The sequence below is a fragment of the Leptonychotes weddellii genome, chromosome 5 (assembly GCF_054177405.1).
Source record: "Leptonychotes weddellii isolate Sample4059 chromosome 5, ASM5417740v2, whole genome shotgun sequence".
NCBI classification, from domain to species: Eukaryota; Metazoa; Chordata; class Mammalia; order Carnivora; family Phocidae; genus Leptonychotes; species Leptonychotes weddellii.
In genome coordinates, this window is record NC_138373.1 from 138136254 (window position 1) to 138148744 (window position 12491).

The following is a 12491-nucleotide window of genomic DNA, read 5'->3' on the forward strand; positions in this document are numbered from 1 at the left end:
CCCCCCCCCCCCCCCCCGCCTCATCTGGTTCATAAAGATTAAGTGATTTATTAGGATTACATAGCTGGCTTGTTTTTGAGCCTAAATCTTCTGATTCTAAAGCAGGGTTTCTCAACCTCGGCACTATGGCCAATTTGGGCCAGCTAATTCTTTGCTGTGGGGTACCATAGGATGTTGAGCAGCATCCTGGCCTCTACCTATAGATACATGGCACACCATCCTGCCAGCTGTGACAATCACCTGGAAGGCAAATGTTGCCACATATATTGGAGAGGAAGACACAAAATTGAGAATCACTACTCTAAAGGCAAAAATGTAACTGAGAAATAAAAGGATAGCGTGGAGGGTGTTAATGCATGAGTGATTTGAACCACGGTCTACTCAAGTGAAAGAGTAGTTTAATTTTAGGTCATTGTGCCAAATGGTAATTTCATAACGGACCAATGTTAACACAGTGATTGGAATTTTGGAGTTTGCAGTTTGGAAATCTGCTTAAGAAATTGATTTAGTTTCTGGTGATGATAAATATTATCACACTTTTTAAAAGCAGGTACTTCAAATATTCTAGAAGAACAAGAGAGTACCTTTTCTCTCTAAATTTTTCTCAAGTCAGAGGTTCCACTTTTGGCCCCTCAGCCTTTTTGGAGCTGACTCCACTCATAGGATTTGGTGTCCCTACTTCACCTCTCTTATTGTGTGCCTCAGTTATATCTGGGTTCAGAATTCTCTAACCTGGATAGCTCTCTCTCTCTCTCTCTCTCTCTCAGTATGTTCCAGGTCTGTTTCAAGTTGAATTTATGAATTGAACCCAATGCTCTATTAGTCACATAACCAGTAAACCTAGCTTTGGGAAAGGTGTGATTGTCTTGTTAAACATTCTTTTTTTTGTAAAGTGTTTTATTTTTTATTGATTTATTTTTTTAAAGATTTTATTTATTTGAGAGAGAGAGAGTGAGAGAGAGAGAACAGGAGCCAGGGGAGGGGCAGAGAACCAGGCTCCCTATTGAGCAGGGAGCCTGATGAGGGACTCAATCCCAGGACTCCGGGATTATGACCTGAGCCAAAGGACAATGCTCAACTCATTGAGCCACCCAGGTACCCTGAATTATGTTTTTAAAGATTTTATTGATTCACGTGGGGGAGAGAGAGAGAGAGCGCCCAGGGAAGGAGGCAGAGGGAGAAGCAGACTCCCCACTGAGCAGGCTCAATCCCAGGACCCTGAGATCATGACTGAGCTGAAGGCAGATGTTTAATTGACTGAGCCACCCAGGTGCCCCAAAATGTAAAGTGTTTTAGAAACGTGAATTATTTTCATATTATCAATAAAAACATTTTACGAAGAAAAACAACGTAATGTTACTAGCCGAACAATAGATTTAATAACAAAACAGTAATAAAAATAATAGTTTTATACTGTGCTTTCTGTGTGCCAGGAACTATGTATGTTAAGTGTTTTATACATATACATATAACCCTTATATAAGAACCATATGAGGAAGGTACTGTTATCCTCATTTTAAAGATAGAGAAACTGAGGGGCTCCTGGGTGGCTCAGTCATTGAGTGTCTTGCCTTCGGCTCAGGTCATGGTCCCAGGGTCCTGGGATCAAGCCCCGCATCGGGCTCCCTGCTTTGCGGGAAGCCTGCTTCTCCCTCCCCCACCCCCCTGCTTGTGTTCCTGCTCTCGCTGTGTCTCTCTCTGTCAAATAAAATCTTTATTTAAAAAAAAAAAAAAAGATAAACTGAGGCACAGAGATTTTGAGTAACTTCCCAAGGTCTCATAACTAAAAAGCGTCTGTGTTAGAATTTGAACCCAGACAGCCTGGCTCCAGGGGCTGTGCTGTCCATTATTCTGTACTTTACTGTCTTTTAAAGGTAATTTTGTGAAGATCAAGTTAACATAATTGGTAGGTTTCAGAGTCTGGGGTTTGCTGATAGACGACAGCTATTGAATATGAGAGACTCATGCCCTGGACACTCTTCACCTATTTGGTGGTGGACTCCTTGGCTTTTAGGGGGGAAAAATGAAAGGAAAATAATTGAGATCACTGAATTTTTTAAACTCCAAAATATAATGATATAGTTGATATTTTGAAGGCGCATAATTTAGAATGAATACTTGAGCATTTTCCTATGTTTTGTTCCTTCCAAAGAATTTTCATTTTTGGTAATTCATGCTACATGGAACCTACAACTTACTAATTTTTTAAACCTTAGATGCTACAGCTGAACTGTCAGGAGCAGAGGACCCTATATTTCTTTACCCTGTTGTTTTAAACTGGTCGGTCAAAGGCGCTGTAAAAGAAGGTAGGTGACCTAAATGTGTGGTTGCTGTTCACTCAAGTTTTGAAGGTCATTTATTCTGTGGGTTCTGTCGTGTCTGAAAGCTTTCACCGTTCTAGGCTCTTACCTAGAAGGTAAGTGGGGCTCGATCCCAGGACCCTGGGACCATTCTTACCCATTCAGAATAATGCAGAATATTGACTGTCTAGTAATGTGATTTAAAATCTGGAAAGATTTTGGTCCCTTATGATCCCTAACTTGTCATATTTAGAGTTAACTTTTATGGACTCTTTCTCAACACTGAGATATTTGGAAAAATAAATATAGACTCTAAAGGATTATTTGATCTTAGAAAGACAGGAGTTCTTGCCACATTTACTGGTACACTTCTTTGTTTTCACAGTTATGAAATTTAAGCAGAGACCTAGATTCCTAGAATTTTTTACACAAGTGATGCTAAAATGTATGAATGATGAAAAATTTCATCTTATGGTGGAGATAACAAATCCTGTTTACGACTTCTTGAAAAGGTATTTGTAATATATATTTTATTAATATTTACAATTTTAAAAGATAGGTAACATTGTTACTTTAAGATATATAAGGTGGATGAAAGAGAGGATGGGGTATACACCGAGGGTGGGGTAAACAGCCACCAAGAAGATAGTGAGGATTTGTGTCTGTGTATGTAAACAAACAAACAAACAAACATTTTCTTTCAACAACTGGGCTTTTCTTTCACCATTGGGCATAGACCTATCTCTCATTTTAGTAAAAAGAAACATCAATCACATGAGGTCTATTTAAAAAATGGCAGCAAAAGAGAAACGTTCTCATAAAAACATATAGAAAAACATTCTTCCTAAAACAGGCACTTCATTTATTAGAACAAAAGCTTGGACTATATGTACTTCATATTCTCAAACGATAAAGGAGGAAATTGCTTTTATCAAATGAAACAGGTTATAGTATTCAGAGAATTAGACAGAAAGTGCTATTAAACTAAAAAGACCGTAGCTGAGATTAGAAGTCTGGAAGCTGTAAATCACATTCTTAATACCAGAGAGAAGCAGAAGACACTTTTGGCGTGCAGTGAAATTTGGAGGGCTGACTGCGGAGGTCCAATGTAAGAATAATAGATATTCTGAAAGAGGAAAGCAGAGTGAGTGGCTTAGAAGCATTAACCCAGTGGTGTAACAAAAGACTCAAGGTTGGAGATTGAGCAGTATGACTTGAGTTCAAAACAAAGATAATGATTTCAATTTTCTAGGCTGAGCAGATGTTTTAGGATGCTCTTCTCTAAATCAGGGAATATAGAGGAGGAGCAGATGGTACACCTTGATTTCTACCTTGATAGTAATATCTATTTTCTTTTTATGTTCGTATGCTTAACATATTTTTGCACAAAGAAAATATTCTGCAACAGGCAAATGTGCAGCTGTATTCTCTTCCACTTTTATGGTTTCATGATTTATATTTAATGTTTTAATCCATATGGAATTTATTTTGGTATGGGGATTTAAATTAAACTTTAGGTTCCCCAGTTTATCAGTTGTCCTGGTAATATTTAAAGAACAATCTCTTTGTTACTTATTTTCAATTCTATCTTTTCACATTCAAAGTGGGTGATTCTACCAATAATGCTTATAAATCACAATGAAGATATTTCATGAATTTTCATGTTTTACATAACAAAAATCCATGTATATGGAAATAACTGCTGAAAAGACAAGGCTGATTTGACAAAATATAATAATATTGAGAGAGTTTAACATGCTAGTTTAAAAAGAAAAAGGACACAGAAAGTATATATAATTAATAAGATTAATTTAATATATATAGCCAATTGAGACTAAACACTCTTTAAAACACTCATTAAATTTTTAAAAAAGTAATATTTAAGCTGCAAAATAGGGCTCAGTACATAACCTAGGCTAAAATTTGTGAAGACCACATTCTCTTACAGTATAATAAAGCTGAAATTTTATAACAAAATACATTACTGCCATATGTATAATTATTGGATCAAAAAAGAAATCTAACCAAAAGTATAGAGACTTTTGAAAGTAATGATGATGAGAAACCCTAGTATCAAATTTGCTCAAAACAGCAATAAGAAATTCTTAGCTTTAGAAGCCTGTATTACTAAATAAGAAAAATAAAATCAAATGAATTTTTATTGAACTCGAGCAATTAGAAAAATAAAATTGATCTAAGAAAGCAGAAAAAAGAAAATAAAAATACAAGTTGAAATTAAACAATTATAACTTGGTTTTAAAATCATTTAATTGAAGGTGCCACCTGGGTGGCTCAGTCAGTTAAGCTTCGGACTCTTGATTTCAGCTCAGGTCACGGTCTCAGGATTGTAAGATTGAGCCCCCGAATGGTTCCATGCTGGCCGGGGAGGCTGCTTGAGATTCTCTCTCTTCCTCTCCCTCTGTACCCCCACCCCTGCTCGTGCTCACTCTCTTAAAAAAAAAAAAAATTGATAACTGCTAGAACTGGTTCTTTGAAGATATTAATAAATTAGGTGAGTTTCCAGCATAATAAGAAAAAGTGAAATATAAGTAATCCAAAGAAGTAATAATTCTAAATTTGGAAGGGGTTAAACAAACATTAGATAGCAGCATATATAATTTAATATGAATAAATTTGAAATTTCTAGTTGAAAGTGATGATAATCTGGAAAAATTTAAATTATAAAAATTGAAGTATTAAAAAGAATTTGAATGGCTCAGATTTTTTTTAAGGCTAGTTCTTTCATACTTAAAGGAACCAAATAAGTTTTACTTTACATAAAGCTATTTCAGGACATGGGTATAAAGTTTGCTAGTAAATTTATCACAGGAGTCTCTGTTAACAGGTTTATAAAAAGAATTAAAAAAATAGAAAATTATGAATCAGTCTTACTTAGCAGTATATAGAAACAAAAATTCATAAAATAGCTTGTAAATTCAGTGTTGAAAATGTAGATCTTATTATCAATATAAATATAGTAGGAAATCTGGAAATGTAATTATTACTGGTAGGCAAAGGAGCCTATAGTAAATGCTAAAAAGTCATGTGGTAAAATTCAACAACCATTCTTGGCAAACTAGGATTAGAAGAATATTTTCTGTTAAAATAAGCTTTATAATAAGGAAACTTATTTTTCCTTCTATCATTTAATATTGTTCTGAAAATTTTTGCCAGTGCATTAAAATAAGAAATAGAAATTAGGATTAGAATTCATGTGATTATCACATAATAGGGTCTCAAAAATGTTTGTCAAATGAATTCCACAGTGAAATACTCTGAAAGGGAGATAAAATGATTGGTATTTGCAAATAATATTTTTTTTTTAAACTTAAGCTAATTGACTGATAACTATCAGAAATAACAGAATTCCACAGGATAGCTAGCTACAAAACCAGTAGCTTTCCTATATAAACTAGAAAGAATAATGGAAAAATGATCCCATTTCTATGAAGCATAGGATTAAATTTATGAGGATTTGTGAGGGGACTTAGGCTAATAAAAGAAGACCAAACATTTTTACTAAGATATATTTTTAAAAATGACTTGAATAAATGGAGACATAGTGCATTACTTGATGGGCAGATGGACTACTGTAATTTCTATTATCTTCAAATTAATTTGTTGGCTTAATGTAACTCCAATCATGTTAGCTTTATGGAATGGTGTAGAATAATGAAAAATATTTGAGAAATGAAAAAGAGCAAAAGAGAGATTTGTATTATCAGATAAAGTATAACAGAGTTCTGTTTGTGAAATAATAGGCAGATAGCTATTGGGATTCAATGTTTCACGTTAGAAAAAGGTAGTAATATAAGTAATCAAAACAGTGAATAAGCCATGAAATCAAAGATCGATAGCATTGACTACATAAAAATTTTAAAATACCATTTTCATAACATACCATAAACAAAATAAAAGGCTAGGAGGAATAATTCTGTGAAGAGGTTGAGAAGTGGAGGAGTTTAATTGATTCAGGAGGTGAGAGTTCTTCAGAGCATGGAGGCGACTGTTAAGAGGATAGGAGGATGGCAAGTGTTTATCTGTGACCTCCTCTCCTTCCCATCTCTTTCTGCCATAACAGCAACCAGCTCAAGCATTCTGGGGGGTGGGAGAGTCAGGAGAGGTAGGGAAGAGACCAACCTGCTTAGAAAACGGCAGGCAACCAGTTTCAAAATGCAAGTCGCAGAGGGTGGATCCCCACCTCCAGTGTAACTAGCTATCCAGACTCACCCAATCTTTTCATTAGCCTTGTATTGATGTGACCCTACATTTTATTCAATTTAAGGTTTTGGACCCCATTTATCATGTGATAGCAGGGTTTTTTTTTTTTTTAAGATTTTATTTTATTTACTTGAGAGAGAGAGAGAGTATGAGTGGAGAGAGAAACAGAGGGGGAGGGAGAAGGACAAGCAGACTCTGCACTGACTTGGGGCTCAATCCCAGAACCCTGAGATCATGACCTGAGCCCAAACTGAGAGTTGGGTGCTTAACCAATATGTCCAGGCTCTCCTAGCCACTTAACCGACTGAGCCACTCAGGCACCCCAATGAAAGCAGGGATTTGCTGGTATTAGCAAGTACTTACTCAAAGAAATATAAATTTTAGAAAATATATAAATTGCAGGGAAAATAAATGATAAGTATCAGTAGAAGGAGGGATAATAAGAGACTTCACAGTATTTGAAGAATTACCATAGGGGTCCATGGCAGATTGAAAAAAATGAGATTAAGAACTTCAACAAGTGATTGGGGAAAGGGAAAAGTTTTTGTAGGCATATAAAATGCTTAGCACCTGTTGGTATCCAGAAGGTGATAGTGGCTAGGAGCCTGGACATGATGGAACCAAAGAGACTGAAATCTGTTGCAAGCAAGATAGCTTGTCCAGGGTCACTCTTACATAATTATGTTTTCAGTTTTAAAGGGACATGTTCATGTTTTATTTTCAATCCAATTCTGTTTTTCCCATGTCACACGTCAGCTCTCATCACATTTTATGGTATGATTTACATTTTGCTCTTTCAAGAGGCCAGCTATTCCTTGATTATTAGGAATATCACAATCTTATTTATGCACGAGACACAAATAATTCTGGATATTCTTCTCATACCATTTCAGTGACAACATTCATTAAAGATTTATTGCTTTGGTATAGTTTTGCAAATTCTTACAGATCCTTTTAACTGACTTTATCTTTTTGTATTAGGAGGAATGAGTCCCTACTTGGAATAAGAAGAATGAAATATAAGGATAATGTTTTGTGTAAAAAGACAACCAAACCTTTGAAGAAGTTCAAAGCTGCAGTAATGGAGATTGGAAGGGTAAATGTCTTACGAGTTTTGATTTTTAAGTTAATGAAATAAGAGATTCATGTATCTAAAGATGATTGGCTGCATTATAATTTATTATAATATGAAACAGAAGGAAATATCAACAGATAATTTTATTATTATACAGTAAATTATAATTTTTTTTTTTGAGAGAGAGAAAAAGAGTGCGGGCATGCATGTATAAGTGGGGAGGGGGAGAGGCAGAGGAAGAGGGAGAAAGAGAATCTTAAGCAGGCTCCATGTGGAGCCTGACTTGGGGCTCAATCTCACAATCCTGAGATCATGATCTGAGCCAAAATCAAGAGTTGGACACTTAACCGACTGAGCCACCCAGGTGTCCCAGTACATTATAATTCTTAAGTTATCACATGGATATTTTTATAATCATAAATTTTTTTTTTTTTTTAAAGATTTTATTTATTTATTTGACAGAGAGAGACACAGCGAGAAAGAGAACACAAACCGGGGGGAGCTGGAACGGGAGAAGCAGGCTCCCCGCTGAGCAGGGAGCCCGATGCGGGGCTTGATCCCAGGACTCTGGGATCATGACCTGAGCCTATGGCAGACGCCTAATGACTGAGCCACCCAGGCGCCCCTGTTGCTTTTGATAGTAATTTTAATTGAGGGGTATAAAGAAATCACTGTATTTCAATGTCAAGAGATAAGCATTAGAGTATGAATAAATTGTATTGTGTTCAGAGTTTAGATTTAATTTGTAACATTTTTGTCATCTCTCCTATTAAGACTATAGAACCTTTGCCAAGAAAAAGAAGTAAAAGAAAGGAAACTCTAAGAGAATTTTTTTCCAAAAATCCATCTTTTTCTGAAATGGTGGAACATGAAAGGTATTGACTGATTTATTAATTCAGTAAATGTTACTATGTGGTTGGCATTATTTTGGGAACTAGGGATATAGTGGTGGACTAGATAGATAAGATCACTGCCCTTGGGGAACTTACATACTAATGACAGGAGCACAGTAAATAAGTAAATCCACAAATAAACAAGACAGGGTAAAATTTTGATACATTTTATAAAATAAGTGAACAGGATGATAAGCTATAGAGTAACTGGCCTTGGTTGGAAGTGGTGGCAGGAGTGGTTTAGATAGGGTGGTTAAAAGACCAGTTCATAAATTACTTTTCATTATTGGTGGTCCTTACGTTCTTATTCAAAAAAACTGAAACCATAAAGCTTATCGTGGTAAAATGTTTAGCTTCTATTTTTATGAGTAGGAACTTATGATTCTTATATATTCTTTATATATCTTATCTTCATTATATACATAAAATGTCTTTATCTGTTTAATGATTTGGATTTTAAGAGCAACATGTACATATTAATAGAACCACTCTTACTTTGCATTTGCCTACTATCTGTTTGATTATTCCTTTATTTTCTTGATTTAAATTATGCCTTTTTTGCTATAAATGCTTGTATTAAGAAAACAAGTTCAAATAAACAACATTAAACCACAAGGAACTAGAAAAAGAAGAACTTAGCTGAAATTTAGCAGAGGAAGGAAATAACAAAGAAAAATCAGAAATAAATAAAATAGAGACCAGGATAAGCAATAACATAAAATTGAAAGTAATGACCAGTTTTTCCAAAAAAATAAACAAAATTGGCAGTGCTCTAACTACATCAACTAAGAAAAAAAAGAGAGAGAAGCCTCAAAAACCAAAATGAGAAACAGAAGAGAAAAAAAATAGAACAGCCAAATGTATGTCAAAAAATAGAACAGCCAATAGTATGTCAAAAATACATAGTATGGTAACAGATTATTAGAAACAATTATGTACAGGGGTGCCTGGGTGGCTCAGTCAGTTAAGCGGCTGCCTTCAGCTCAGGTCATGATCCTGGGGTCCTGGGATTGAGCCCCACGTCCGGCTCCCTGCTCAGCGGAGAGCCTGCTTCTCCCTCTCCCTCTGCCTGCCACTCTGCCTACTTGTGCTCTTTCTCTATTTCTCTGTCAAATAAATAAATAAAATCTTAAAAAAAAAAGAAATAATTACGTGCTAAGAAATCAGATAACTTAGAAAAAAACCCAGATAATCCTAAAAACAAGCAAGTTACCAAGATTGAATCATGAATCTTGAAGTAGGACGTCTTCTTAGACCAATAACAAGAATGAAAGTTGAATTAGGAATCAAAAAGCTCCCAGCACAGAAAAGCTCTACATCACCTGGTTTCATTGGTGAATTCTACCAAGCATTTAAGAAAAATAATTAATGACAATCTTTATTAAAATCTTACAAATAATAGAATAGAGGGAACACATTCAAAATCATTCCATGAGGCCAGTACTACCCTAAATAACAAAGCAGGAAAAAAACAATACAAAACAGAGAGTCTAGTTTGTCTGATATAAGTATTGCTACTCTGACTTTCTTTTGGCATCCAATTGCGTGATAAATGTTTCTCCACCCCCTCACTTTCAATCTGCAGGTGTCTTTAGGTCTAAAATGAGTCTCTTATGGCCAACATATAGATGGGTATTGTTTAGTCCACTTACATTCAAAGTAATTATTGATAGGTATGTAGTTATTGCCATTTTATTACTTGTTTTGTCATTTCTGGAGATTTTCTCTGATCCTATCTTGTCTTTGTCACTTTTGGTCTCTCCTTTCTACTCAAAAGAGTCCCCTTTAATATTTCTTGCAGGGCTGGTTTAGTGCTCATGAACTCCTTTAGTTTTTGTTTGTCTGGGAAACTTTTTATTTCTCCCTCTATTCTGATATGATAGCCTTGCTGGATAGAGTATTCTTGGCTGCAGATTTTTCTTATTCAGTACGTTGAATATATCATGTCACCCCCTTCTGGCTTGCCAAGTTTCTTTTGAGAAATTTCTGGGTAGTCTTATGGACTTTCCTGTGTAAGTTGAGGACTTCTTTTATCTTGCTGCTTTTAAGGTTTTTTCTTTATTACTATATTTTGCAAATTTAATTACAGTATGTCTTGGTGTTGGCCTGCTTTTGTTGATTTTGATGGGGTTTCTCTGTGCCTCCTATATCTGGATGTCTGTTTCCTTCCTCAGATTAGGAAAGTTTTCTGCTATTATTTCTTGAAATAAATCTTCTGCCAGCCTTTCTCTCTCTTCTTCTGAGACTTCTGTGATATGAGTGTTACTACATTTGACGGACTCACTGAGTTCCCTAAGTCTATTCTTGTGTTGTATAATTCTTCTTTCTGTCTTTTGTTCAGCTTCATTATTTTCCATTATTTTGTCTTCTAGGTCACTAATTCATTCCTCTTCTTTTTCCACCCTGCTGTTCATTGAATCAAACCTGTTTCTAATTTCATTTATTGTATTCTTCATCTCTCATTGATTGAAGAGTATAGTTCCCAAGATATGAACATTTTTCACATTATTAGTTATTGCTAAGTTGCTCTTAAATTTCCATCAGTGGTGTGTCAAGTTTCCATTATTCAGCATCTTTACCAACACTTGATATTATCAAATTTTTGAATTTTTATGGACTGTTGAGTTGTGAAATTTTATGTCATTATTATTTTAATTTTTATTTATTTAATTAGTAATGAGTTTAGGCATCTTTTCATGTTTTTATTAGACCCTATGGTTTTTCTGTTCTCAGCACTTCTTGTTTAGATCCTTTGTACATTTAAAAACTTTTGTTGTTTTCTCATTTATTTTTAGAAGTTTGGATACTATTGCTTTTCCAAGTTTGTGGCTCATCTATTTACATTTTAAAGGTTTTCTTTTTAAAATCAAAAGTTATAATTTTTAATGGAGCAAAATGTATCACCATTTCTCTTTGTTGTTTTTGAACAAGATAGTAAAGGTATATTCATGAATTTAAATTTTAGATTTTCACATTTAGGAGTTTCTTTTTCTTTTTAAGATTTTATTTATTTGAGAGAGAGACAGAGCACAAGCGAGGGGGAGGGGCAGAGGGAGAGGGAGAAGCAGGCTCTCCACTGAGCAGAGCCTGACGTGGGCCTCGATCTTAGGACTCTGAGATCATGAGCTGAGCCAAAGGCAGTCACTTAACCGACTGAGCCACCCAGGCGTCCCAGATTTAGGAGTTTCATCTAACTGTATTTTATTTTTGTGAATCATGAGAGGAAGAGTCCCCCTCCCCATCTCTTGTAGTTTTGTTATAGGTACCCAACTGGCTCGCCCCATTTACCAAGTAGCCATTGTTAGCCATTTATCAAGTAGTCTATTCTGCCACCACTGTCTCTTTTGTCATTTAGCAAGTTTTCATATATACAGGTTTGAGATCTCTTTTCTGTCCTAGTCTGTTTATCATTTTGTGGGTCAATATCACACCATCATCCTTACTGTGGCATTAAGTTGATTCTTCTTGTCTGATAGATCAAGTCTCTCCATGTTCACACAAGTCTTGGATATTCTTCCACAGAGTGGTTTGGAATAGCTTGTCAAGTAACACAAAAAACTCATGGTTTTGATAGAGATATAATTGACTATATAGGTTGGTTTTAGAACTTCCTCCCACCCCCCGTATTGATTCTTTCTGTTAGTATATAGACCACGTACTTACGTCTTCCAATAAGTTTTTATGGTAGTTTCCGTAAAGATGCTATACATCTTTTATTAGCTACATCAAAGAGGTGCTTTTTGGTATTAATGTAAATTGTATTTTAAAATTACATTTTTGAATGCTTCTATTTTTTTGTATAGGAACTTAAGTGATTTGTAAACAATTCAATCTTCTATAGGCTTGATAATTTATTCATAGATACAAGTTTTCTGTGTGGATTGTCATATTGTGAAGAGATATTGAAAGTTTTGCTTATATACAGATGGCAAACACATAAAAAGATGTTCAGTATCATTAGCCATTAGAGAGAGGCAAATTAAAGCCACAAGGTATCACTAA

At 35.1% G+C, this 12491-nt stretch overlaps 1 protein-coding gene across 1 annotated transcript in view; it reads left to right on the forward strand.

The window, feature by feature from the left end:
- CFAP54 (cilia and flagella associated protein 54) overlaps window positions 1-12491 on the forward strand; it is a 242110-nt gene that overhangs the window by 73228 nt on the left and 156391 nt on the right. Inside the window, exons 20-23 of the mRNA XM_081818984.1 lie at window positions 2217-2306; window positions 2686-2812; window positions 7503-7617; window positions 8371-8471. Coding sequence (XP_081675110.1) covers window positions 2217-2306; window positions 2686-2812; window positions 7503-7617; window positions 8371-8471 — 433 coding nt within the window. The remainder of the gene's footprint in view (window positions 1-2216; window positions 2307-2685; window positions 2813-7502; window positions 7618-8370; window positions 8472-12491) is intronic.